This window comes from Dichomitus squalens, assembly GCF_000275845.1.
Source record: "Dichomitus squalens LYAD-421 SS1 unplaced genomic scaffold DICSQscaffold_52, whole genome shotgun sequence".
NCBI classification, from domain to species: domain Eukaryota; kingdom Fungi; phylum Basidiomycota; class Agaricomycetes; order Polyporales; family Polyporaceae; genus Dichomitus; species Dichomitus squalens.
Window position 1 is genome coordinate 1 of NW_006766934.1, and position 23,358 is coordinate 23,358.

A 23,358-nucleotide genomic window follows, 5' to 3' on the forward strand; every position below is an offset into this window, starting at 1 on the left:
CAGGGTTGGCTCGGGCAGATGTGCCACCGCTGATAGTTGAGGTTGTAGTGTTGGTCTTCTACGGCGACAGGATGAAAGCCGTGGAAAAACGAGCTACAATCCAGGGTGGAAAGGTGGGGGAGGACAGTGATAAACGGAGTGTTAAACGTGGGAGGGCGCTGGTGCCTGTGAGGTAGTTTCGACCTAATGTTACGACTGACTATCGAGCGAGTAAGTGGAGACGAGCGAGGCAGGCAGGAGCGCCGACGAGCTCTGATCGCAGTGAGACTGGAGCGGAGCTCAACAGGCAGGACTGGAGACAAGTTGTGTATTGAGCGAGGTATCTACAGAGCGAAATACACGATGGCTTACCTGGAGACAAGAGGTCGAAACTAGAGTCTCCAGGTAGCCAGCTATATACAGGGAACGAACAATGGGCGCTAGAGAACAATAGCGTCGCCATGGGTACGGAGTACAAGGGGTGTAGGACAATAGCGGACGTGGGAACAAAGGGAGCTATTGTCCGTGTGTGGACAAAGGGAAACCGTAGCGAGTAGTGAACAATAAGGAAACGTACGAGGCAGTGGTCCGAATCGAAAAGGAAACATAGCGCCGTGAGGGCGGTTCGTGACACACGCCGCACACGATATTAGGGACACACATAACTATATGCATTGCAACGCTGGACTTAGAGACACTCGCACACGTCATATCGTTATAAGCCATGCACAGACGTCATGTCGTTAAGAGCCGTGTACAGATGTCAAGTCCTTAAGCCTTAAGCTTATGGAGATTGGCAGCGCCCGCTAGCCGATGTTCAGGACATGTGATAGAGACGCTCGCCGCTATATCGAGATTTGTCCGATTCCGATTATCTTGGCTGCATTATCATCTAAGCGTCACGATTGCGATTGAATTTATGAGCCCGACATGGTCCTTCAGTGGTACAACGTCAAATCGTCCTTTCTGAGGTGCTTTCAGGCTGTAAGTTGGGGCAGGATAGATGGCAGGCCTATTAGGGTTACTGACATTCCGTTACGTTACTAAGTATAGCCGCATGCTGCGGGTGGGAACGTCAAAGTTTATCGCCGCTTTGTGCTGCTTGTCTTGAGCTGCTGGGCGTTAGGATGGGTGTCAGATGTAGAGCTAAGAGGCAGCCCAGAATATGTCTGGATGGGAGGAGGAATGTGGTAAGGCTGATATTTCTCCTTTGCTAGTCGCCTGTCACTAATTCTTCACATCTGACTTGCAGAGTGAGCTTTCTGAGTGGAAGAACGGCGTGTCAGAGCCATCGTCGTGCTGGACGACCAAGATGCCTTTTTTGGAAACTGTTTCTTCCGGCTTGCGCGCTTAGGCTGTCCGCTGTCCTTGGTTGCCTCCATAGATTGTCTAATAGCATGTTCCATACCCTATTGCCTGCAAAACGAAATACACCAATCCATTTGTATGCTTTGGGGGCTTGAAGTCTTTGGTATAGTTTTTTTAGGATGTGTTTTCATCAAAGTGCGCGCACTTTCGCCAAAATCTGGACCAAACATTTTCTTCGCTGCGTACATGAGTATTGTACACACGTTGTTTTGAGGTAATCGGACCAGCGGTTAGCGAGGAGAAGCAGTTACAATGAGAGACCGCCGCTATCAGCTACGCAGGTTAGATCAAGAGCAGGAGCACGATAGCCGATGTTATCTCTTGGAGATGCTCGCCATCTGGTCTATGCGAGGACCTGGCGCTTGGACGCGCGCCTCATCGCTTAGGCCAGCGCTGCCAATCTCCAAAGCTTAAGAGCTATGCACGTCCGATCCAGAGACGAAAGGGCTTCTTGGAGACGTCAGATGGGCGCTAACACCGTCCGTCCGAGCTTAATCGAAACGGCACGAGTCTATACGGCTGGACACCACCTCATACGCCCCAAATCGACCGAAATCGCGCACGTTCTCACTGGGGATCAAGACTAGCCTGCTTGCATCTCAGGAGATCCTCTATGTCCAGGAGAGAGAAAACGATGAGCAAGACGTCGTCCGCAATTTCGGCATGATCGCCTTTCCTGGTCATGATCATGGAGATCTGAAGACCTTAAGATCCAGCAGGATCTGGAGCAGGAGAGAGTTTCGAATGGATGATTGCAATACGGTTCCAACAACCAACGTTGTATGTAGAATCATCTCCGGCGCTAAAAGGATCGCCATGTACGGATCATCCGAGCACGCCGAACTGGAGATGATTCCTAGTACACCTCACTATCTCGGCTTTCATCCACCCCAGACCCATTTTACCACATATTCGATGACTCGTATGGGCAATGACCCCTGGTAGAATCCCATACTATGGAACACTGTACTATATCCACTCAGCTTGACTACGCAAGCACCTCATACTAACACCTAAGACCGGTACCCTGCTGATATGTTCGTAAGCAGATCAATAGAATTGAAGCGAAGCAATAACTCAGCGCTGCTCAGACGACGAATGGAAGGTGTTGCAAACTACGTGATTCAGAGACGACGTTCAGATCTCAGAGGCGACGATGGTGTTGAACGTTGAACGTCGAACACCGGAGGTGATGGTAATGGCAACAGAGTTCAAGAAATGAGCAAGTATGGCGTCTACCGTCTTCCAGTTGTCACCTTCCAGCTGCGGGCATTACCACATCCATGCCACTGGGCGCAGCAAACCGTCCATGCAACAGTCACGTTATCAGCAGTAAAGCTTCGAATCACCGATGAGGTTTCCCTACTGTAAGGACTCACTGAGTACCCATCAGGTGGGAATAAAACAAGCTGTTGAGTAGTAAGTGGTAAGCACGGTATGGCAAGCGGGACGATTATACACGATTTGTGATTGAACAGACTTCTCAACCAGTGTCCCAACCACGCCTACGACTGAGGCGCCTCAGCCTCCATCGCAGCCTGTTCTCCCCGGCGGCGTCGTTTAGGTCGTTCAGGGACAGCGCCATCGACCTGCGTTTCCCCATTCTCCTCCGTCCTGGTACGCTTCACGCCTCGCTTCTTAACGCGTCTGCGTTTCTTCAGTGTATCAGCGCCCTCTTCCTCATCCGATCCGTCACTCTGGCCTTCTTCTGGCTTGAAGGCAAGGGCGTCGACTTTGAGTTTCCTGGCACGTCGCGATTGCCGCCTACGACGCGTGACGCTGGCTGAATCATCGGCCTTCCCATTCTCGTGGGGCTCCTTCGAAGATTCCCCGTTCGCCATCAGCTCAGCTTCCTCGACTCCGGGCTGAGCAACCTCGCCGGCGTCCGGGTCCGGGTCGGGAGGCGATGCCTTGGAGCGTTTCGTGGGTCTCTCGTCTTCATCTTCCAGGTCACTAAGGTCGCTCCCGGAGAACGACCCGCCACTAGTCGACGCGCTCCCGCGCTCGGACAGCTTGGCCGCAACACTGGCAGATCCCCCAGACGTCGATGCGGACATTTGCGAGAGCGGAGCTTTGTGGGTCGTCTGCTTGGCACTGTAAAGTTCCTTGGAAGGGAGTGTCCGGGCACTGATGGACTCCCTTTGGATGAGCTTCGTGCGCAACCGCCGCTTCTTGGGGACGATGTTGTCGCCCGGACGAGGGAGGTAGATCACCTCTTGCTCGCGGAAGAGGTCGACGCCAGTGAGCTGTCGCAGGGTGGCCATGAGTTCGGGAGAGATCTTAAGATCTTCGATAGGAGTGATCTTGCTCGGCAACTCATCCGTACGGGTCAGACCGTGGTCCCTGATGTTCTCCTCTTCCATGAGCTCAGCATTGCTTAAAGAGCAGCCAGGGACGGCGAAGAAAACATGACGCTCGTCGTCCTCTTCACGTGGTAGGCTGATTGTGTGGTAACGACAGTTGGAGCGCGTGGCAGGTGAGTGAGTGGAAGTGGAGGGGGTAAAGGATGGCCGTGAAATTGGGGGTTGAGTGGCCGGAGGCGAAGGCTTCGCAGACCCTTCGCGAGACGAAGCCACACTGTCGCGAGACGAAGCCACGCCGTTGCGAGATGAGGCTACACTGTCGCGAGACGAAGGAGCGGGGGGCAGTGATAGCTGACGCTTCGGTGGCGGAGGGGGTAGGACAGGAACAGGAGCTCGTCCGCCGTGATTATGGCGCAAGACACCATTGTCATGAATGAACGGGAGGGATACGAGCCGGTTACCATTGTTCGGGAGAGTCCGTCCGACAGTGGGCGAGGCCTCGGAGTACATACTTAGCCCATTTGAGACCACGGACGAAGCACGGGAGGATTCGCGACTGCCGTCCTCGTGAAGCAGATTCTGCGCTGCAATGGAAGATGCGACTGACCCTTCTTCACTGATCAAACTCTGAGCGACGGACGCCGCATCTTCTTCATCGTCGGTCTCCCGTGAAGCGCGCTGCTTGCCCTTCCCCTTGCCCTTCCGTGACTTGGGGCTTATCTCCAGAGCAACAAGCTGCGACCGGCCGAGGCCTGACACAGACGTCTTTGAACGTGTGATGCGAACCGGTCCTGCAGGGGGCGACTTCCGCTTACGCTTCAAAGGTCTGCCCTCATCGCGTTGGTCAGCTTCCGTCGTATTGGAAGCATCGGGCGCTCCCTTTTCAGCTGCTTGGCGTACGGCGGCCTCTTTGACGGCGTTCTCGCTGTAACGCAATGAGAAGCCAAGCTCATCAGTAGGTGACACGCCACGTACTTGTAGACGGACGTTGCTTTGTCATCCCTCTCCGCATCCTCCGCCAGGGGGACTTCTGCATCCTCCTTGACAACGAAGGGATCATCCTCTTCCGTCTTAGGGGCAGCAGGAATGATCTCCTCCGCGACAGCGACGGAAGATTCCTCGGCTCCTTCTGAAGGGTCATACTCTAGATCAAGCTCTCCTTCCGGGTCGGCGTCCGCATCGGCATCGGCGCCTGCGTCAAATGCAGGCGACGTGCGCCGATCCTCATGTGCAGGGGCAGCAGTCACAGCTTCTTGAGGCTCAAAGATGAGTGCGGAAGAATCGTCTCCTTCATCTGTACACATTCCTTGAGACACGGATTCCTGAGCAGCAGAACCCTCGAGACCGGGCACTGTCGGGATTGAGCAGTGAACAATCGATCGGTCGCAGACGACGCAGTTCTCACCTGATGGTTCTTCGTCTGCGGGGGTTTCGGGACCTTCAACGACCGAGGGAACAACGTCTGGTTCAGCAGGTGCCTCCGCGTGCTCTTCAGCAATTTGTGCTTCTGCATGGGGCAACCCACTTTCCAGGTGCTCTGGTGTGACAGACCCCGAAGGACCGTCGGTCATGGGCGTGAACAGCCCACTCGCACTGTGCGCACTCGTGCCCTTCCGAATCACGGGGAGCAAAGCAGCATAGACAGGCTTCGAATCCACCAGCTCCTTGTCGTATGAAGAGGAAGCGATCGAGTCCACTGGGGAGGCGGGCGTGTGTGAGACGCTCGTAGGATCGGGAACAGTGGGATCTGCCGAGACAGGAGCAGGGTACTCTCCGCCGACTGTCGCGCCCTCTGTATTGAGCGACAGAGTAGGGGCAGCCGCAGCTGCATCATCAGCAGCATCAACGGCGGCCTCAGGCTCCTGCACATGGTTAGCAGATGTGCTACGGGCCAAGAAACGATAGAGCCATACCTCAGTCCGCCTTCCTTCGGTGCTGACTTCCTCAATCAAGTAATCTCTCGTAGACACATCGATGTCGTCACCAGGAAGGGAGACGACATCAAGTTCTTCTGTAGCACTCCGTTTTGGGAGCGACCCCTCCATATCCTCGACTTCTTCCACGAAAGGCTGTCCAGGCGCGGAGGCCGGACGCTCCTCCGAAGCCAGCACGTGCTCCTCCGTGCCCGTTACACCTGTGGTGCTATTGAGAGAACCTGGTGGTGCCTCTTCACCGAGAGTGTCGCCTTCATGCCGCTCTTCCCGACTAGGCGGCAAGTCTCCAAAGTCTGCCGCGCTCGCAACAGGCTCAAAAGCAGAGTATGAAGCAGCCCCAGCGTCCATGTCGTACAGCTCCTCGAAGCCCAGCGAGAATGGCATCGAAGGCGAACCCGGACCGTCAGAAGCACTTCCGAAGGGAATCTGCTCCGCCGAGATCGCCTCCCTGACGTTGGGTTCAGCTTGACTGGCGTCGGGCGGGGCCATGTCATCCTCGTCCTCGTCGTCGCTGATCTCCACAATCCCGTCGTCGACCTCAGTGAGGTGACCTGCGCCGCTCGCGACGCGGCCTGGGAAAGCAGGCGGCCAGTTCCAGTTCACGTGCTTGTTGAGCGATGGAGGTGAGGGCGAACGAGGTGTTTCGTCAACGGGCTCCTGGGCGTCTTGAGCCGTAGATTCCGGCTCCGTCTCGTCTTGTACACGTTCCGTGACCAGGGCAACCTGAGGCGAGGGTGCACACTGTTCGGCGTCCAGGTCGACAACGTCTTGCTGCTGGCCAGGGGAGCGAGGCGCAGAGGGCCGGACAGACGAAATACCGGGGATATACACTTCCCCGTCGTCTCGAGGAGTGAGGTGAGACGGCGTTACACCGTCAGCGGGGTTTGGTAGGACGTCGCCGCCTGCGTACAAGTCCTCCGCATATGTGCGAGGGCCTTCCCAAGGATCGCGGATTTCCGGTGTCAAGGCGATATCTGCAACAAGTTCTGTGGAAAGTCAGGAGACTATATAAGAGGGTCAGTAGATAACCCTACCGTTTGGCTCCTCTTCAGTAGGGAGCAAGTGAGGATTGCCCCCATGCTCAATGGCGTCACTTGGCATGTCTCCATTGGAGTAGAAGTCTTCGGCATAGATACTGGGTCCTTGCCAAGGGTCCTGAATGTCGATCTCTTCGCGCTCAGCGGTTCGCGGAGGGAAGGCTATGGAAGTGATTGAGTATTTGCGGATGAACGCAGCTGATGACATACGTTCGGCCTCTTCCTCGTTCTGCTCCTCCTCGGCTGCTTCACCCAGCTGGTCTTCATCCAGCTCGACATGCACGCCAGTGAGAACGTCAGGCTTTCGAAGGAAACGAGCGGGCATGACGGGGCCTTGAGCGAACGGTTCACTCTCCGCCTCCTCTTCGTCCGAGTCAAGGACTTCGGTCACTTCGTGGGCGGGGCTACTATGAATGTTCTCGTGGGCATCGTCCTCGTCTTCGTCGCATTGCGCCTTGTAAGCATCCTCCTCGTCCTCAAGATCCTCTTCTGCAGCGTCTTCCTCTTCCTCGACGATCTCATCCACGTCCGCGGCTACTTCGTCCTCGACAATTCCTTCGTCGAAGCCACCTTCGTCCTCTTCTTCGTCATATGCCGGCGCTGGTCCGGCGACCGTCTCGCCGTCCTCTTCCTCACCATCCCGCTCCTCTCCGCTGGCGTCCTCATCGTCCGAGAGTAGCTCGATGACCTCTGCATCGGGCTTGTCTGGCGCCTCCTCTTCCTCGTCCTCCTCGCTCTCCTCTTCCCCTTCCTCATCCTCGCTGCTGTAGTCCTGTCCGGAGTACGTCTCGCCCCATCCGCTCTCATCCCCGTAGTGCTCCTCGGGTGCGCCATTGTCCACGAGATCCTCGTCTCGCGCGCGCTGTTTGCCCTTGGCCAAGCGGCGGGCCCGAACTTCCGCAAACGAATCGTCTACGCCCTCCGCATCATCCTCCGCGGCGGTTCGGTCTGCAGCGTGCAAGGGCACTGGCTGCCCATCGTCGCGGCCCAAAGCACGCTTCAACGCGCCGGTGATGTCGTTAATCCACGCGTCGAACTGAGGTTGGGTGAACTTGTCGTATGGGTTGTGGATCGGGGGCCGCAGTGGCTTGCCAGTGCTTCGTGGGGTTGGGTTGGGTGCACCGGGGTAGCGTGGTGTGGAAAACGGCGTGGCCATCGTCGACACGGAGTCGCCACACGACGAACCGGATGATGGCGAGTAGTGGGTTGTGGTCAAGTATTGCCCGCGCGGGGCACAATGAAATGCCATAAGCGCCCTATAGCCGTCAGGTAGGCGTTATAGGCGCCCGTATGTACTGTAATTAAATGCCAGCGGCTTCCTCAGCGGTCGACCGGTCAACGTTCAAACGCTCAACCTGCGCTGTGCAGTACACACACACAACCCGAGGTAGCGGAGTTGTGACCTTGGCTTTGCATGCTCAGAACCGTACTTTCAGCGGGCCGGAACTCTCTGCGTAGCTCTGTCTCTCACTACGTTCTGGTACGAACCTTCCGCGGGATGGAAGCGAAACCCTTGGACTTTGCTGCAGGTCCGCTAGTTTGGATTGACTGCGAAATGACGGGTCTCAATCCGCGCAAGGATAGAATCTTGGAGATTGCAGTACGTATCCACCACGTGCTGTCAGTTGTACACCATTCACCAGCTTCTAGGTGTTGATTACGAACGGAAACTTGGAGACCGTCGACCAAGGCATTTCGTACATTATCAAGACAGACAAGGAGTTACTCGAGAAGTATGTCCCTAACAGACTTCTTGACCCGTTTTGCCAGCTCACTGGTAACGCAGTATGGGCGAATGGTGTCGAGACACTCACGGCGCGGTTCGTCGATGCTTGAACGATGTTTATACCTCAACTATATATTTCCTTGCTCTCAGAGCGGCTTGACGCAAGCATGCATAAATTCGCCTCACAGCAAAGACTTCGTCCGACAAGAAGTCCTCAACTACATCAAGAAGTGGATACCCAACAACCGGGTGGGCGTACTCGCCGGAAATTCCGTTCATATGGACAGGGCATTCCTCGTTGAGGAAATGCCAGAAATTGTTGACTGGCTGCATTATCGCATAGTCGGTGAGAGTTGCATCGGGTCTACGTAGAGGACTGCACTCACGTGACCCTCCACACAAGATGTATCGTCCATCAAAGTGAGGTCATACGTTTTACCATACCATTGGACATCGCTCATGCTTTGTAGGAACTCGCGCGGCGGTGGTATAGGACATCGAAGACGCAGGTCCCAAAAGAGCCTGCTCACAGGCGAGCCTTCTCCTCTTCCTCCACAAGCAGCTCCTCATTTTTCCGCAGAGCTCTCGACGATATCCAAGGGTCTATCAGGGGTACGTGATGTCAACGTGATTGACGGTGTAATGTACCTCATCTCTATGATGCTCAGAACTGAAGTGGTATCGGGAGAATCTATTCTTGCCGCCAAGCTTGGCACCTGTCGTAGAGCAAGGTCGCCGGTATTAGACACCTTGTCTCTTCTGTCTGCTCCATGGCCCTGTCCAGTTGTTGTTCTGACAAGTACGTTTCGGACGGCCCTATCCTCGTATACCCTTCCCTAAGTCTGGAGAGCTCCTTACCGTTGTGACATCGGATCAGTTCCGCTTTCTGACTTAGCTATGGTTGAACGTAGTAGCCATCTCGTGTCTCGGTGAACACGTATTCGGCCTCTCTACTCCTGGGATCGATCGCGTGTCAGCTCTTGGGTGCCGTCATCGGATGGAGCTATCTCTTACATTGTCAGTCTGTTCTTATGACCGTCCGTCACTGTACATTCGGGTCGTGTCAGGAGTATCTACGGATCGCACATTGGCGACTATCGCCGCCGCTTACCACGGCATACTCTTCCCTGTTCTCAGCACATTCGTACATGACGCAGAAGAAATCGTGAAATGGCAAGTCGAAGTCAAGCGGTTACGGTACTACTCTACGGAGATGGTGATAACCTGCTCTCCCCTCAATCCCCAAACCAGGTTGCTGTTCTGGCGAACGGATGCAACAACGGACGCGTCTCTCATGGGAGGAGCGTATCTTCGCGGGTCAGAGCCAGCCTCTCCCGTGAAGTTCTTCATCTTGACCGCCCAGGAGCACGTGGATCGAGGTGTTCATCAAGTCCAAGCTGCGCGTGAATTGGGTTGAGACGATGAGGTAGGAAGGGAAGGTGAGGGTATGCCATCTGATTATAATCGATGAGCTGTCATATTCATGCTCCATGAACACAGGAATACGCTCTACCGTGATTGGGAATTGGTCTCGGTATGATGATAATATCGTGGCCGTCCTGACCGAAGGATATACTTCGAAGCGCCATTCGGAATACCCACTCAACACCATTGTCAAGATATTGATTTTGCTGCGCCTCTCCGATGCGGATGTCTATAGGTATCCTATACTTTCCAGATCCGTACGTATGACTATATTTGTGACCTGCTCATCTTGAACGGACGCGGTATTGGCCTGCTAGCACTGTCCGCGACGCACTGGTCGGGACAATCCCGGAAAGCAGCGATGAGCTTCGTCAGTGCCTGGGCTCAATGTGTGCGATGAATGATGCAGCCCGGTGTCCACTCTATTTCCCCGAGCTTCGCTCGTCGTCATAGATCATCATTGATTAGTACTGAAATCGTCCCGAGATTGAGCCTGCTCGCATATTCACAGCCTGGAGTCAGAGACTTATGGACAGTCCCACAGATGTGGTTTCTCGACATGCTCTGTGTCCCCGTTCTTGTATCGCAACATACATATTCCTGGCATGAGTCTGCAACTAGCTCGTAGCGAATGCCTTGGACAATACTACCCCGTGGCGTGGCGTTTATATCGAGAATGGGAGACTCGTGGTCTGCTCGCGGGCTCATTCTACGAATCCCCAAACTTTTAGACTACCGTGATGATCAGCGCGGGGGGTGAGCGCAGTGGACAAGTCTCGATCTCCTGAGTCTATCTCAGGTCAAGATTGTACCTGGAAGCTCGACCGTCTTGCTTCCGAGGTTTACGAGATAACCGAGAGTCGTGAAAGGGCCATAGCCTGCGACAAGACGTCCCAGTGCTCGCAATCGTGCGGCGCGACTGATACCCGCAGGGATGAATACGTTTTCATGTTCGGGCGTGTTCTTTTGGTGAATTGGAGTCGTGGAGATTGTTGGTGCAGCCAAAGACCTGGATTCAGAATGATTTGGATGGACGGAATCTGTGCGCAGTTAGGCTGATAGGTTGTCCCCAAAACATGGAAGGGCGGACATCAACCCCCCCGTGACGCAGCTCTCAACCCTGGAGGATTCTGGAGTGGGCTAGCCATCCGATATCATCGCGATTGGAAGGTCGAAGATACCAGTCATAATTCATATAATGAGACCTTGTAGTGACAAGACTCCTCCTAAGCTCGATGGAGACTATTCGTCGGAACTACAGCGACCAATGCTTCCACCCCGCACGTCGCTCAATCGGTGCATGAAGCGCATCTGAAAAGAGATAATCACGGGTCAGACAACATGCGCACCAAGAATATGTGTTGACGAGAACGGTCTATACTACGCCTGGAAGGCTCGAATTCCTGGCAGGGGGGATTTCTCGGGCCACTGAGGGCTTAGCATTCTTGGGAAAGGTGAAGTCGCGGTAGTTTTGGGTCTGGATAATGTGTCACATGTGCAGCCATTCCAAGGACATCGTCTCGCCCAGACGCTTGAAAGCGTACTTAAGCGGGAAAACCTGCCGGCAGCGCAACCGGTGAGCAGAGGAGCATCTGCAGCCTGCGTGACGAAGATCAAGAGGGGACCAATGTGAATGCTATGGGAGGCAAGCATGAAAGCATACGGAAAGCCTTGGCAATCTTACTTCGCGCCTCTTCGACATTCTGCGGCTGCGTAAGGGCTGTAGTTGACATATGAGACAACACGCTTCCCGCAGATATCAATCCAGAACGTCGGTGTAGGTCGAAATCTGGAAGCTCGTCTGAGAGCCGTTGTAAGCACCGAAAGCATGCGAGGATGCGCGTACCATGGTACGCGCTGCATGTGAAGCATCAGGGCACGGTCGACGGCAGACGGAGGCAGAGCACTGGTCGCGCCCCGGCTCCGTGGGACAGTTGTCGTATTGGACGAAAGAAGGTTCACACTGTCACCCACCAGTGACTCACGGCTGCTCCGCTTCATACCCAGTGTGAGAAAAGGTGGGGAGATGTGGGAAAACGCGCAGAAGGGGCGGCTCCGCCCGCACCAACGATGCGAATGCATGAAAGAGGCGCACCTTCCGTCTTGCGACAGCCATAGAGGCGAAGGCAGTGCGTTCTGAAGTCCGTCGGATCATCTGGGGGCGACCTACGCATTGAAGACAGACAAATGCGCCAAAGACAGTACGGAAACCTGCCCATTGAAGCGAGATGACATGGCCTAGACTTGCGCTAGGACTAGCACGCACGCTTTCACAACGCTTCCCGGTGCTGGTGTGCAGTGAGCCATCTTTCATGGGCTGCGTGAGGATATCCACGTTTCAGCGGGCCAGGCCACTCCCTGCATACCGCCTGGCATCCGCCATGCGACTGGTGATCGATTCTCCTGGGTCATACCGCGATGAGTAGTGCAGAAGGGTCGAGGACGAAGATGCTGGTAAACCTGCTCAGGTCGCGTCGATGTCGCTGCCAGGCATCGGCATGCGGCATATCTGAGATCCGTCACTGTTGGCGCGCATTCCAAAAGTACCGGCTGGTACACGGTGGTTGGCCTTCCACTATATTCCTCTCATGCTGATTCCGCCAGTAGCGCACGCGATAAGCTGTGTGAAATCGCACAACTTGTCTCTGACATGATGGGGTCCCATTCTTGTCAAGGTCAACGGCCTTCCCATACCCTTCCCGGTTTCCCGGAGAATGTATTCGCGTCCACCTCGGATTCTCCCCGCAGTTAAAAGACTTCGGGCTTTCTCTGGAGTCATGGCTGCGCCCTCGCTGAGATCATCTCAATTCACCCACCCTGGCCTTTCGGCTCGCAAGCCTTTCTAAATACTTCCCCGACACCATTCCCCATTCTTTCTTATCATTCGATCTCCCCTCCCCCGCATCCTGCGTTGATACCAGCCCGCCTCCGCTCACGTTAGGCTAGCATCTCATACAACGCTTACCCGATACGATCATGCCTCAGCCCGAGTTCATCGACGACCCCGAGAAGGCGGTCTTGGACACCCTCACACCGCTACCGGTGCTTCCTGTTTCGTCCAAGGCGGTCATTCAAGATGCTGCCGTCGGTCTCGCCGCTCAATCAGGGAAGGATGAAAGACCAGAGTTCGCACTTGCGAAGGCGAAGAAGGATGCCGCCGCCTCCAACAAGCCAAGACGAAGAGTGAGCGGATGGGTTCGCTTCTCGCTTTGGTTCACCACCTACCGGTAGGTCGAAGACGGGACCCGGGGTAGACAACGCTGACGTTTTCACAGCAAGTTCTTTATTTTTGTCGTGACATTGAACGGCGTTGGGCTGTTCCTTGCCGCTCTCAACATCTGGACTTATCCCCGGCGATACACTGGTGCTTTCGTGCTCGGTAATCTGCTGTTCGCCATCCTTATGCGGAACGAGCTCTTTGGGAGACTGTCGTATTTATTCGTCAACAAAGCTTTCGCTAAGGTAAGTGTCATACCTTGCAAGTGCCCTGTCTGACTAACAACGGCGTGTTCAAGTGGACACCCCTATGGTGGAGGTTAGGCTGCACATCAGTACTCCAGCATCTAGGCGGCATTCACTCAGGCTGCGCAAGCTCTGGATTTGCCTGGCTCATATTCCGTGTAACGCTCATCTTCATCGACCACAAGGACAACCACGACGCCGTCCTGATAATGGGCGTGATCACCAACCTCGCTGTCTCGATCAGCATCCTGAGCGCGTTCCCTTGGGTCCGGAATACACACCACAAGTACGTGGACTGCCATCTCCGCTCCTTCTCTTCCACGCTTCTCACGCACTCCTTCAGCGTCTTTGAGCGGCACCATCGGTTCATCGGCTGGTGAGTACTGTCTTCCCTATCTGTCGAGTTAGACGCCTGCATACTCACACACTTGGCCCGCAGGCTTGGCCTTCTCTCAAGTAGGTATTTGTTTCTTGGCGCTCCATATCCGGCAGGGCGGGTTGGTCACACAGTGTGCTCGGCCCCCCGCTACAGAGACCCGCGCTAGCCCATCTCTGCTCCTCATGCTCCATTTCCGGGTCCTATTTGACGTTGAGATGCTGACGAACGCGTGGTGCTATCTTAGCGTGGGTGTTCGTCGTGCTCGGAGACAGCTATGACCTCGACACGCACTCCTGGAACCCGGATGGCGTTCGTGTCATTCGCCAACAAGATTTCTGGTACGCGTTCGGCATGACGGTATTGTGCGTAGCTCCCCGTCGTCCAATTTGGAATGGCCAATCCTGACGCTGACAAATGCATCCAACAATAAAGCATCCTCATCCCGTGGTTCACCGTGCGGGAAGTCAAAGTTGATATCGAAGTGGTGAGTACACACGGACGCAAGCAGTATAGCGTCTCAGAGCCTGACCTTCTTGGCTCCGCCTTTTGCAGCCGTCTCCGAAGGTGGCGATCCTACGCTTCGAGAGAGGTATGCAGCAAGGGCTCATCTCCCGGGTATCGCGCTCCTCGGTCATGGAGTACCATGCCTTCGGGATCATCTCGTGAGTCGTCATCCTGCCCGTCTATGTTTCCATTGGCTCAAGCGGCTGCCGATGCGATTTCAGGGAAGGGACACACGCCAAGTACCACTACCTCATCTGTGGCGTCCAAGGTGACTTCACGAGGTCGCTGGTGAATGATCCTCCCACGCACCTCTGGACGCGCCAGCTAAAGGTAAGAGTTCTTGGCGTCCAGTACAACAATATGAGTTGTCTCGCTGATGCGCGTGCGTCCACAGTTTGCTGGAGTATCCCATACGTCCACGCTGTACAAGCGGGGGATCCGTGTCTGCACTGGAACAGGTCTCGGAGCCGCGCTCTCAACTTGCCTCCAGGTACAGTCTGCCGCATATTCTGTTCAATAGAAAGCGGCTGATGTGACTCATCATCTCCCAGAATCCTGATTGGTGAGTGCTTCCCTCCTGAGCAATCGGCGAAGCAGTCGCGCCGATGCTTCTGTCCTCCGATACGCTGTCACCCTCGGCGGCGAAACGTTAACTCTGACGCTGACTGCGGTGTCTTCCTCAGGTACCTCATCTGGATCGGATCGGACCAGGAGAAGACCTTCGGTCCCACCATCTCCGGCCTCATCCACAAGCATATCGAGCCGGAGCGGATGTGCCTGTGGGATTCCAGGGCTCGAGGTGCGTCGGCCATCTATCCCCGCTCCTGCTCACTCCATTAGCAAGCTCACCTGGCTTGTCTTCTCACAGGGGGACGGCCAGACGTGATGCAGCTGATCAAAGACGCGTACAAGTCCTGGGGCGCAGAAGTTGTGTTCATCACGTCCAATTGGCAGGGAAACAAGGAGATCATGGAAGGTTGCAAGGCGGCGGGAATCCCAGCAATGGTGGGTAGTATCTCATTCACTGTCCACGCAGACAAGGATGTGCCTCTCACACAATATTTCCCCCCTCCCAGGGCACCCTGTGGGACTTCTGAGCGGTCATAGCCGGGCCGTCTGTCGCACCTCCTCAACCGGCGCAGCGGGGAACTCCCAGCGTACACGGTATACTTAGGACTTGGCGTGCGAATCAGATCTGTTTGTCGGCCGTGGTCCGTCCCTATTCGCCGGACCTCGCTCCTCCCATTCACCGCTAGTTGCATATTTTTGTGCAGGTTATTTCCATCTTCCTGTTGCTTTCTTGCCCAATCCCGTCACACCTGCGGGTTACGCTTACGACCCGTGCACACGTATCTTATAAGTCAGGCTCTACGGTCTCGTAAACCACGCAACGTCCCGAATACCTTAGATATTTGTCCACGATCTGCCCTACCCCTGGCCTATCCGTCGGAGCACCCCTTGTATTCTAGTTGAGCTCTGCATCGGAGTTGCCGAACACGAACGCGATCCCATTGTCGAAGTCAAAATGACATTCGTGCCTGCATCCGTGGATTCAGTGAAGAATGGGACGCTGCGCGAATAACTGGGGCGGTCATCTCGCCGAAATGGCCGATACAATGCTGAAAGAACTGAGAAGATGGCCAGCATCGGGCGATCTCTCCAAATAGTGCTCTAGTTGCGACTCAGGGCTCGTCACCGAACGATGAAACAAGCCTGACGATCTGCTGCACTGAGAAGCACCTACGAGCATGAGTATACTAGGAAGATATGATCGTCCACGTATATGAAGGGAAACTGTAAACAGCAGATGTTGAACATGAACAAATGCTCTACTAAGTTGCGAATACTGCGAACAAGTACGATGCGAGTAGCACGACTGTAACAGGCGGAATGGCATGTCAGCGAAAATATCGATACAAGGCAGATGAGGTACGTGTACAGACATGAGAAGCCCGTCAGTTCAGATTCTGCAGCTTCGACCACTCCTTGTCGTTCGTATTGAAGTCGATCCCCTTTTTCCTCCACCATTCGCGCGCCGCCTCTCCTCCACCAATTGCGTCCTCCAGCGCCTCTTCAATATCACACATGCGATACTGAATGGGGAGGCCGCTCTTGTCCCACCATTCCAGCACCTCCGGCCGGTTATGTCGCGACGCACCGGTCAAGGCCTCCTGGTCAAAAATCATCTGCAGTCCACTCCCCAGCCACCATTGCAAAACTTCGACCTTTCCGTGACAAGAGGCATGATAGAGAGCCTGCCGATCGTACTTCGGCTCGAGTTGCGAACTTGCCCACCACTCGAGCACCTCCACATGTCCCGCGGTGCTCGCCATGTCCATGACGCGCCCAATCTTGAGTGGGAGCTTCCAAACCGGATCCGTCGATTTGTCTTTCCACCAGTCGAGGACCGCAATGCGATTTTTTGAGGAGGCGCTTTCAAGTGCGGCTTCGGTATACTCGAGCGGGATTCCCGAGTGTAGCCACCAGTCTAATGACGCCACTTGTCCGTTACGCGACGCGCCATCTATAGCTTCCGCCACAGACTGAGGTCTTGGGAGGGGGATGACGTCAGGATGTAGGTCGTGTGCGTGTTTCCACCAGGAGAGGACTGCGGTTCGCCCATGGAGGGACGCGGTGATGGGAAGGAGGTCGTCCTTGTACATGGAAAGGAAGATTTGTCGGTGGTAGGAGAAGAAGTACTCCAGGACATTCACGTAACTGAAGCGCACAGCGAGCAGCGCGCCGACGCGCGTCGGTCTGGTTGTGATGGGGTCAGAAGCCCGGATGAGAGGAATGAAGCCAGCCACTATCGCATGGTCGCATGCATTTGCGCGCGTCCATGGCGGAGGTTGCGGGAGAGAGGTAGGCACACCGACGGCTTTAGCGAGCTCCCAGTCGCCGACATGGTCCATGATTTCGGCCAGAACCTCAACGGGGAGATCAGGGGCGAGAACCTGCCGAGCGCGAGGCCGCTGGGCCTCCTGATGTCCTCCGGAGCCACCAGGGTCGCCAGCACCATCCTTCGAGGGGAAGTGGTAGTTGTGCACGTCGAACTGGGCAAGGCGCGATGCCAGCTCGGCATCTGTGCCGGTTGTAGGCAGCTGCCGGACTTTGAGGAAGAGGACAAGTTGTTCATGGGTGAGGCGGCGGTATGCTTCGTGCACTTGCTCTAAAGCGTGATCATAAGTCTAGTACGTCGTCAGTATTCCAACGAGAGCTGCCGTCAAAGCGTACTCACAGCCATACCCGAGAAGGTCCTACTGCAACTTCTACTGAGAACCCGAGCGGCTTGCGACTTTGCTGTTGGCTATACTTGACAGTATCACTGGAACGCTGGTTGGCAAGGACGGGGAGGTCGAGGCAGAGTAACAAGGAAGGTCTAGCACTGTCTGGGTACCCCACATGTGAATGCAGGGCTGATCTTTACGGCCTCGCTTAGATTATCCTGAGCTTGACGTAATAGCCTAGCAATAGCCTTCGTTAAACAGCAATCAGGACGGATCAATAACTCGTAATTACTGAGGTTGTAGTCTCAAACCCTGGTACAGGGTTAGGGTCCCAATTTCGGATGTCGGGTCAGACGACGTGGCCAAGCGTGACGCTGCGCGCCTGCCCAGCCCAGCTCTCCGCCATACCCTATACTCTCCATCTCCCTGGACATGGGATACACGAAGAGAAAGTCTCGTAAGGCGAGCCTGGCGGCCTTTTGTGTCGTCGCATTTGCGGCTCTTGCCAGCGCGAACGTGAGTAGAAGGCCGATGAACTGGTGACATGGTTGCTAATCCCGAGCGTAGGACACACCCAGGAAACATGGGGAGGACGTCGAGGTCATTGACCCAGCCGTAGAAGGTATCTCCTTGCCTTGATCACGCGTAACATGGCCCTAATTCTGATGATGCAGCATCTAGAGCTTACAAGCAGGCCATCTCCACGCTTGCCACCCTGACCGCACTCCCTCCCATGCAGTCAGAAGAACCCGCGCACCATTCCACCAGTGTCCCCCTCTCCTCATTCTTGCCGAGCATGCAAGGCCAGGGACCTATTGCCAGCGCGCTCCGAATATTGGCCAAGCTCCGCAATCACTCTTGGCTGCCTAGTGTCGTGACGGACTTGCTCGGTCGCGAGCTCACGAATGGGAGGAAGAAAGACGAAGAACTCAAGGGCAGGGCAGTGAAGGTCATTGACCTGCTGCAACACGCGGCGGAGCTTGGGCATACCGATGCCCTCTACACCCTTGGGCAGGTCTCTTTGGTACGTGTCATTCCTCGCGCATGCGCCCCCGGTCGCCCGCACGGTCTTCCCAGCAAACTGGTCGTCGCAGTAGAGCATCTTTTCCACAGCCTAGGCTATCCTGTTCAGAGCTTCATTGAACTCATACAAAGCAGCGCTTGCTCTTCACCAATAATGTAGAGTGCGTGGCGCCTCCTTGCCATCAGCGTACGACGTACAGTATGGCGCGAGGGTGCTGGCACCCCTTCATAATCGCCCATCGATTTGTGCCCTTAGTCTGAAGCCAGTGGGTATGATGTGTATACTATCTGCAGGTTGCGTTGTGCAGGTTTTCATGTCTTTGGCTCTGGCAAATATGCTCTACTCGTGTTGTCAGGACATCCTACATCTACGCAAGTCCTCTAGGCACTCGTGTAGAAATGCTGCAGTACTTGAAACACGAAGACCGATGGGCGGGCTGAACTCCCTCTATCCCTTTTTGCAAAGGACTGTTTCCCGGGGAATACGGACGATCGCCACCGCGACGTACGCGAATGTTCCATTTCTCGTTTCCGGTTACTGTGGCGCCGACCGTGGTCACTACACGGTCGCAGTCGCGGTTAGAGCGCACGGTTTCCTGTAGGCACTCGTGTAGAACTGCTGCAGATTCTCCAACATGAGACCGATGGGCGGGCTGAGTCTCCTCTATCCCTTTTTGCACACAGCCGTTTCACGGGGGAGACGGACGACCGCGACCGCGAGAATTCGCATTTCCTCCCCGGCTACTGTGGCGCCGATGGTCGCAGTCGCGGTCAGACTGCACGGGTCCCGTGCGCAGAAATTCACGTTTCCCCCTTGTTTTCCCCATGATCTGCATCCTAACGCCCCCTTGTTCAGTTCCCTCCGAATTCGTACTTCCCCTCAAATCCTACCGCCGCCTACGAGTCCTTCCAAACGCATGCAGACGTGACTGGCAATGCTTCGTCACAAGCTTTGGTCGGTTTCTTCCACAGCACTGGATACCACAGCGTGGTACCTGTCGACCAGGCGATGGCGCAACTTTACCTGACATTCGCCGCACATGGGAACCACAAGGGCGCACAGATGGCGCTCGGCTACCGGTACTGGTCAGGAATTGGTGTCGCCGAAAATTGCATGGCGGCATTGGATTGGTATGAGGACGCGGCAGAACAAGGTGGGCGAAGGCCTTGTCCGTAGGTGGCCATTGGTTCGTGCTGATGTGCCCGTAGCTATGGCCAAGTTCCTATCCGGTCCTCCTGGCGGACGTACACTCCCCCTACAGCCACCACGATTGTCAGACCTTGACGGAGGAGTTTATGGTCCGGGTGCAAGTGTTGCGTCTACTGGCTTGAACGCAGGGCGTGCGGTGATCAAGACTGCAAATGCTCGTGCTGCGGGAGAGACATGGGACGACCTCCTGGAATACTATCTTGTACGTCCGCACCTGACGCAGGATATGAGCCTTACTAACACACCCTAGTTCAACGCGGACCGTGGGGAGACCGACTTTGCGTACCGACTGGGCAAGATCTACTATCAAGGCAGCATCTACGGTGCGCCCGGCGGCGCAGCATCTGGCGGTGACGGCGCGAGCATCGTCCCTCGTGACTTTCACCGCGCACGCTACTACTTCCTCCGGATCGCCAGGCAGGTCTGGCCGCGCGACCCTGCGAATCCTCGACAACCCGACCGGCCATCCAAGGAAGAGACCCCCGTGCAAAGCGGGTACGCCGCACTCGCAGCCGGCTACCTCGGACGGATGTATCTTCGCGGGGAAGGTGTGAAGCAGGATCCGGTACTCGCGAAGATGTGGTTTGAGCGAGGGGCGGACTACGGCGAGAAGGAGTCGCACAACGGGCTGGGCATCATTTGGCGTGATGGGCTAGTAGATGGCAAGAAGGATGTGAAGAAGGCGATGGCGCACTTCGCCGCCGCCGCGACGCAGGAGCTCGCGGAGGCCCAGGTCAACATCGGCAAATACCATTATGGTGAGTGAAGTCAGGGCATGACCAGACAGCCGTGGACTAACTCGGATGCAGAGCGCGGCGACCTGAAGCTCGCGACGGCATACTTTGAGACGGCACTCCGTCAAGGTTCTCCGTTTGAGGCGTACTATTACCTTGCTGATATCCAAGGCAGGCAAGCGCGGAGCACAATGCTTCCCCCTGAGATCGCGGGCAGTTCGTGCGCCATTGCAGTGTCGTTCTACAAGCTTGTCGCGGAGCGTGGTACATGGGAAGAAGACCTGCTACGGGACGCGGACTATGCGTGGAGCTTGGGTACGGAGAGGGGCAGCGAGATGGCAATGCTCAGGTGGTGGATTGCCGCCGAGCGCGGGTATGAAGTTGCACAGAATAACTTGGCTTACGTTCTGGACCAGGGTGCGTCTGTCATCACCCACCTGTGTCAGTACATAACGCTGACACGGTGCCGTACAGACAAGAGTATACTGCGCTTCACTCGCTTTGCCCCTCAGTCTCCCTCAAATGATACTGCTCGGCTGGCACTGACGCAATGGATCCGGTCCGCTGCACAACGGAACGTCGACGCTCTGGTGAAGGTCGGAGACTACTACTATCACGGGCTGGGCGTACCGGATGAGTCGGAGTCCGTACGATGGGAGAAGGCTGCCGGATACTACCAGTCTGCGGCGGACACCCAGATGAGCGCCCTCGCGATGTGGAACTTGGGGTGGATGTACGAGAATGGTATTGGGGTGCCTCAGGTGAGCTGCTCGCTCTCGTCGACACGGCGGTATCGCTGATGCGAGGAATGGACGGTAGGACTTCCACCTCGCGAAGCGGCATTACGACCTCGCGTATGAAACCAATAGCGAAGCATACCTTCCTGTTCTCCTGTCCCTCTTGAAGCTCCACGCACGCAGCATCTGGCACACTGTCATGGGTGGCAAGAATGGCCTCACTATCTGGGATAGCGACGAAGACAACGGTAGGTCGCCCTACGCCTATAATGTGTCCATCTAGCTCATCGCCTTCGCAGCAGCACGATCCTACTACGACCAACCCGAGATCGAAGGCGATGCCGATCAAGGCCCTAAGCAGCCTTCGCTCGATGAAGTCGACGAGTTTGCCGATGATGGCGCGTGGTACATGGGCAAAGCCCGGGACGAGTTCAACAGACGCAAGCGCGGGCAGCACGACGACCGCGACCGGCGCGCCGCGCGAGAAGAAGAGGATCCCGTGCAGTGGGCGCGAGAGCGGCGTCAGGCAGAGGCTGCTGAGCGGGACCGCGAGGGCGGCGGCGACTTCGGGCCCGAGGACTACTTCGACGCGGCGATACGGGGCCAGCGGTACCGCGAAGAGGAGGACGTAGACGAGTTCGCAGAGACGATGTTGTTGGTCGTACTGTGCTTGATGGTGTCCGTGTTGCTGTATGTGCGCGGGCGGTGGGTGGACCGGATCAGGAGAGAGGAGGAGGAACGGAGACGGCAAGGGGGTGGAGGCCAGCCAGATCAGCAGCAGGTTCAAGGAGCGAATGGCGTGTTCCCGCCGCCTGGGGATCCCGCGAGGGATGATTGGGCGATTTTGCGGTAGTGAGGACCGGAACGATGTGTAACATACTATCTCGCTGCTCGGGAATATTTCATGATATTCCGCTGATAATGCTTTGGGCTGACCTTGCTCGCAAGCACACCAAGTGCACAAACGCTGACAAGGTTGGTATTGATGTATAGCGCATGTCAGATAGGATACGCAGACGTGAATTCTAGGTAGAATGCTGTGCAAGCAAGATAGTCCCTTGAACTAGAACAGCCATAATGGATGAGAGCATACAACTGAGCTCTAAGCTAGGTCAATTGCTCAACATCCCTCCGTGAGTATGTGGCTGCACAATCACACCCTGAACACCGATATGGAAATTAACGTCCATCCACCTTGTAGGATCTCCATTGAACTTCTCCCAGGCGACGGCTCAGAATGGCTCTTGTCCGCTCCCGCGACGCACGCGCCGTTTCTCTTCATCGACGACAACCTCGGCGTCCCTCATAAAGTCGCATACAAAGCCTACCTTCAGGCCGTGGTGCGTTTCCGCCCCGCCCGCCTCCGCGATGGGCCCGACGTGGCGTCCGAGGTGCTTACATCTACCGCCGTTCTCCTCCTGGTCAACCCCGCGCACCAGACCGCGCTCAACGCCCGCAAACGGCTCGTCCTCGCCGGCTCGTCGTTGTCAGCGTCGCACGAGCTGCGCTTCACGGATGCGCTCCTGATGATGCGCGAGGGCGCGAAGCAGTCCGTACTCTGGGCCCACCGGCGCTGGCTCCTCCGGCACATCTACCCTCTAGCACCTCTCGCCCCGCGGCCCTCCGCAGACGTAGAACCACTCTCCCAAAGCCAAGGCGACGGCGTCGACACACTCTTCGGGCTCGCCCTCGACGCACCCGCGTTCCAGAGGGAGTTCAGCGTCGTCGAGCGCGCGTGCGAGGCTTACCCGCGCAACTACCACGCGTGGGCGCACCGGTTCCTCTGCGCGGAGGCCCTCGTCGCGCTCCTCCACTTCCAGCGCGCCTCTCACTCTGAGCCTCCCCCCCAAGAGCTCGTCGAGGTGCTGAGCGAAGAGCGCGAGCGCGTACGAGAGTGGATCGAGCGGCACGTCTCGGACTATTCTGCGATGCAGTACTGCTGCCGGCTCGAGGGCCTCGTTCGCGGCTGTCGTGTGGACGCAGCGTTAGGGCGGTCATCTGCCGCTTCCGCGGAGGTGTACGCGCATGCGCTGGAGCTTGTGAAGGCGTTTCCTGGGCACGAGTCGCTCTGGCTCTACCTCCGCGGGGCCGTCTCCGTGAGCCTCCCTTTCGGCTCTTGCGAAGAGCGTGGCGAAAAGGAGGTCTGGGAGCTGATTGGGGTCCACCTCGCATCAACGGGGGCGACCCACGAAAGTGTGGCGGCTCACGCGCACGCGGTCCGTTTTGCGGCTTGGAAGATCTGGCTGGTGAGGGCGCACGACAGCTCAGGGTTGTGTGGGCGCTGACAGACAATACAAATAGCATAAGAGG

At 56.2% G+C, this 23,358-nt stretch overlaps 6 protein-coding genes across 6 annotated transcripts; 4 read left to right on the forward strand and 2 right to left on the reverse strand.

The window, feature by feature from the left end:
* Positions 1-2,377: 2,377 nt before the first annotated feature.
* Positions 2,378-7,845, reverse strand: DICSQDRAFT_157273 (uncharacterized protein). Its single transcript, XM_007369596.1, has 6 exons — positions 6,832-7,845; positions 6,619-6,783; positions 5,564-6,570; positions 5,056-5,512; positions 4,626-5,001; positions 2,378-4,575 (listed from the first exon to the last, which is right to left on the reverse strand). Exons 1-6 carry the CDS (start codon positions 7,775-7,777, stop codon positions 2,853-2,855), a joined length of 4,674 nt encoding a protein of 1,557 aa, XP_007369658.1. The 5' UTR covers positions 7,778-7,845; the 3' UTR covers positions 2,378-2,852.
* Positions 7,846-8,119: 274 nt separating this feature from the next.
* Positions 8,120-9,092, forward strand: DICSQDRAFT_69146 (oligoribonuclease; the record flags this gene model as incomplete). Its single annotated transcript, XM_007369597.1, has 7 exons — positions 8,120-8,221; positions 8,272-8,354; positions 8,408-8,441; positions 8,498-8,693; positions 8,751-8,767; positions 8,818-8,959; positions 9,016-9,092. The coding sequence occupies 7 exons, from the start codon at positions 8,120-8,122 to the stop codon at positions 9,090-9,092; spliced, it is 651 nt and encodes a 216-aa protein (XP_007369659.1).
* A 3,556-nt stretch (positions 9,093-12,648) lies between these two features.
* DICSQDRAFT_92012 (uncharacterized protein) lies at positions 12,649-15,643 on the forward strand. The gene is made up of 14 exons (XM_007369598.1): positions 12,649-12,999; positions 13,048-13,234; positions 13,288-13,520; positions 13,578-13,610; positions 13,674-13,690; positions 13,858-13,975; positions 14,046-14,097; positions 14,166-14,275; positions 14,339-14,447; positions 14,512-14,607; positions 14,669-14,679; positions 14,801-14,916; positions 14,986-15,122; positions 15,194-15,643. The coding sequence occupies exons 1-14, from the start codon at positions 12,749-12,751 to the stop codon at positions 15,212-15,214; spliced, it is 1,491 nt and encodes a 496-aa protein (XP_007369660.1). The 5' UTR covers positions 12,649-12,748; the 3' UTR covers positions 15,215-15,643.
* A 429-nt stretch (positions 15,644-16,072) lies between these two features.
* Positions 16,073-17,479, reverse strand: DICSQDRAFT_111501 (uncharacterized protein; the record flags this gene model as incomplete). Its single annotated transcript, XM_007369599.1, has 2 exons — positions 17,356-17,479; positions 16,073-17,305 (listed from the first exon to the last, which is right to left on the reverse strand). The coding sequence occupies exons 1-2, from the start codon at positions 17,359-17,361 to the stop codon at positions 16,073-16,075; spliced, it is 1,239 nt and encodes a 412-aa protein (XP_007369661.1). The 5' UTR covers positions 17,362-17,479.
* Positions 17,480-17,755: 276 nt separating this feature from the next.
* On the forward strand, positions 17,756-21,935 carry DICSQDRAFT_183101 (HCP-like protein). The gene is made up of 10 exons (XM_007369600.1): positions 17,756-17,860; positions 17,912-17,966; positions 18,019-18,368; positions 19,224-19,521; positions 19,577-19,779; positions 19,828-20,335; positions 20,387-20,728; positions 20,786-21,072; positions 21,131-21,296; positions 21,348-21,935. The coding sequence occupies exons 1-10, from the start codon at positions 17,777-17,779 to the stop codon at positions 21,899-21,901; spliced, it is 2,847 nt and encodes a 948-aa protein (XP_007369662.1). The 5' UTR covers positions 17,756-17,776; the 3' UTR covers positions 21,902-21,935.
* A 190-nt stretch (positions 21,936-22,125) lies between these two features.
* Positions 22,126-23,333, forward strand: DICSQDRAFT_111504 (protein prenylyltransferase; the record flags this gene model as incomplete). The annotated part of the gene is made up of 2 exons (XM_007369601.1): positions 22,126-22,181; positions 22,250-23,333. The coding sequence occupies 2 exons, from the start codon at positions 22,126-22,128 to the stop codon at positions 23,331-23,333; spliced, it is 1,140 nt and encodes a 379-aa protein (XP_007369663.1).
* Between the last annotated feature and the right edge of the window lie 25 nt (positions 23,334-23,358).